Below are 3,282 nucleotides of genomic sequence, written 5' to 3'. Positions count from 1 at the left end.
CTGCTAGAAATTTGAGGTTTCCAAACTCTTCTTACCCCATTTAGAAATAAGGGTAATCGGGTAATGGATCTTGAAAGCATCACCAATATTATGAGGCCCCAAAACAGGCATTAAAATTAGCAAATCATTCCTGTACCTTCACTGCATATTAATTTTCATTTGGTTCATTTGATTATATACATCTATTTATTTTCTGTGGAAATGTAGCTTTTTGGTCAATCCGACTGTTCTACTGTCTGGCTTTTATTATTCCACAATAAAATAAGTGAGTACCCACTGTGTGCCCTCCAGAGGTTTGCTTTTGTATGTTGGGAAAAGATAAGGATGAGACAGTTTGCAAGCTATAGAGTAAGCTGGGCAGTGTCTGATTCTCACTGACGTTAGATGGGCCTTTGTTGTTCACAGATCAGGAAAAGAAGACCTACACCAGCATCACTTGTGATTCTCAATGAACATAACCCTCCAGGTAAAGAAGCATGATGTCTTTCACACTGATGGAACAGAATAGAAATGTTTGAAGAACATCACAGAGCATGTCATCGCCAAGGTTTCAATTCAAAATTTCAGTTAGCAATACTCTAATAAGCTAATCCATAAAATGAATCATAAATAAAATCAGAAACAAGGATTATAGAAACTGTCTCAGCCAGCAGTCTTCTTTTCCTCCAGGATGAAAATTTCAGTTAGCAATACTCTAATAAGCTAATCCATAAAATGAATCATAAACAAAATCAGAAACAAGGATTATAGAAACTGTCTCAGCCAGCAGTCTTCTTTTCCTCCAGGATGATGCACTGGTGATGATATGCTATGAATGGTTTGTTAGTGTTGTCTGTCATGTGTTCGGGTGTTTGTGTGGAATCTGGTTCAGTGCTTATTCATGAGGCTGATGGAAAGTTGTTTAATTAGATTTCAAAGCTCAAATTACAGCCCTAGAAATGCTTATATCTTTACAGAGTAGGTTTTTTATTTATGAAAGGTTGTCATGGGGTGGGCAATGAGCCAGCATTGGCTAGAGCTTTGCTGCTTATGTCATCTCTGAATAATGCAATTGACAAGTAACCAGATCAATTTTCAGCACTGCCCATTTAAGAGCCATTCTGGATGGTTGCATCCATTTGTTGAGGTTTTATTTTCCATTTCCTGTAGAAATTAAAACTGCATTATTATTCCTGATAAAGGACTATGATCTGCAATACTCAAACATTATTTACTTATTGAGAAGGGTGATTTTAATCTCACACTTAAGTGCTGCCTCTAGAAATACAAGTAGGACAGGAAAGGTCATAGCATTAATTTGTAACCAGGCAGAACTTGGTGTTGGTTTTTTTGCAAGTAGAAACAATAAGGGTGAACAAAAATAATTTGAACAGTGGAAACATAATACATCAATTATAGGTTGTAGTGAGTGATCCAATTTAAGAATACCAGGGTAAAATAGTCCTTGACTTTTTCAGATTCCTTTCTAATTACAGAAACACATGAAAAGAAAGTAAAATTCTAATAGAATATTCATTACTGGTCCCAAATACAAAAACATTTTCAGCCAATGGTAAACAAGTAAGCTAATTTACTCCTATTGAATACAAGGAATTATGATTAGATCCTACATCTTTAAAGTGCTACAGCATGTTAAAATCACTTTCAAATATCTTATCTCAGCAAATGGTAACATACTGGTTGAATAACTATTGCAAATAGCATGTACTTACAGTCTACAAAGAAATACAAGTAAATAAACATAATGATGAAATCTTCTTAGTCTGTAGGTAATTTTATAGCAATTTTCCATCACTGCCTTGCTCACAGTGGCAGACATTTCCACAATATTCTAGAACTTTTCTTCTTATGCCAACCTTGAAGATGGTGCCCAACTTGATTTCTAGATATCTTCTACGAGAGAGCAGCTTACAGAGTTCTATAGTCATTGTTACTGTTTGAGTATAATGAAGTCATGTAAGTGACCTTGTGGCTCTCATTTGAATCCCCTAAATAGTTGCTACTGCTTCTTGAGTGTCAAATATGTGCTATTTTACAGATGAGAAAACTGTGTATTAGAGAGGTGAAGTAATTTATTCAAAGTTATTGCACTAGAAGTGACAGATTCCAGAGACAAACTCAGATAATTCTGATTCTAAAGCCCATGCATTTCCTACAGCATGATGCTGGCCCTGAAAATTTCAGCTTGCCATGGCAAAGGCTCTGTTTAAACATTCTGGCCCTATAAGCAAGAAAACACAAACTTTAAACAAATCCTTTCTCTGAGCCACTGCGTTTGGTAGATTAGGAATTGTATTTAAATGTCCCTGGAACCAGATTTAGTTTTTCTCTAGAAACTTTTTTCTTACCAGACATCCCAATCACTAGATGGCATTGCTATATTTCTCTAATTGATCTTATTCATCTCTTTGTTTGTAAGTTCAATTGGAGAGAAATTAGAAGGAAATAGCATCTCACAGAGAATTAAGTCATCTTATTAATATCAACTTCCTGCATCTTCATTCTCCTTTATGGAAACAAAAATCGTTTACAAGAGACTGCTCAGCCTTTGGTTATGTGTAGCACTTGCATCAGGTATGGTAACCAGTGATTTTGGACTAGTGATGAGCTCTTGCAGCAAAAACTCTGAAAGCTTATAGTTTTCCCATAAAAATGATCTAGCACCATTTTTACTGGGAAAATAACTCTAAAAATCCAAAGAACAAACTAACAGCAACAAAAGAACACTAAAGCAAACCAAACTTGAATAGTGGTCTTTATTAGCCATGTAGTCTTGGGTAAGGGACGTCTCCAGTCTTAAATTTGTCATCTATAAAATAGGAATTAAAATATCCATTCTTTCTACCTCATAGGGCTGTCGTAATGATCAAAAGAATTAAAATGAACATGCCTTAAAAACTGCAAAGTTCAACAAATATTAGGTATCATTAACTGATGTATTATGGGATACAAACTTTGCATGCAATATTTAAGAGTTAAGATATATTATAACAAGAAGAACAGCATATTCATGATCTCATCTGTACTGAATTCTGCCCTACACAGCAATTCTTTATGTTCAAACATTATGTGAACACCCTCTATCAAATAAAACAAAACAAATAATAACAGCAACAACAAAAAACCTCAAAAGTGTTAAATGACCTTTTCTAAGCAATTGTTTCTTCTGGCCCTCAAAAGCAAAGTGTTCTTTGACAAAAATTAGGTGTAGCTTTAAATCCTGGTAAAACTAAACAAATCTCTTCAATTCACTGAAATTGTCCAGGAAATAACTGGGTGTTA

The 3,282-nt window shown here is 34.8% G+C and overlaps 1 protein-coding gene across 2 annotated transcripts in view; it reads left to right on the top strand.

Moving 5' to 3' along the window:
* PPP1R1C (protein phosphatase 1, regulatory (inhibitor) subunit 1C) overlaps positions 1 to 3,282 on the top strand; it is a 140,085-nt gene that overhangs the window by 2,149 nt on the left and 134,654 nt on the right. Inside the window, exon 2 of one of the 2 annotated variants that reach the window (XM_008577585.1) lies at positions 406 to 466. In XM_008577585.1, coding sequence (XP_008575807.1) covers positions 406 to 466 — 61 coding nt within the window. Of the gene's footprint in view, positions 1 to 384; positions 467 to 3,282 lie in introns of both variants that reach the window. The other variant, XM_008577584.1, reaches the window with a different exon arrangement.

Source organism: Galeopterus variegatus, unplaced genomic scaffold (genome assembly GCF_000696425.1).
Source record: "Galeopterus variegatus unplaced genomic scaffold, G_variegatus-3.0.2 Scaffold1546, whole genome shotgun sequence".
Taxonomy (NCBI): domain Eukaryota; kingdom Metazoa; phylum Chordata; class Mammalia; order Dermoptera; family Cynocephalidae; genus Galeopterus; species Galeopterus variegatus.
Note: the sequence above shows the minus strand (reverse complement) of the source record. Positions and strands in the feature narration are given on the sequence as shown.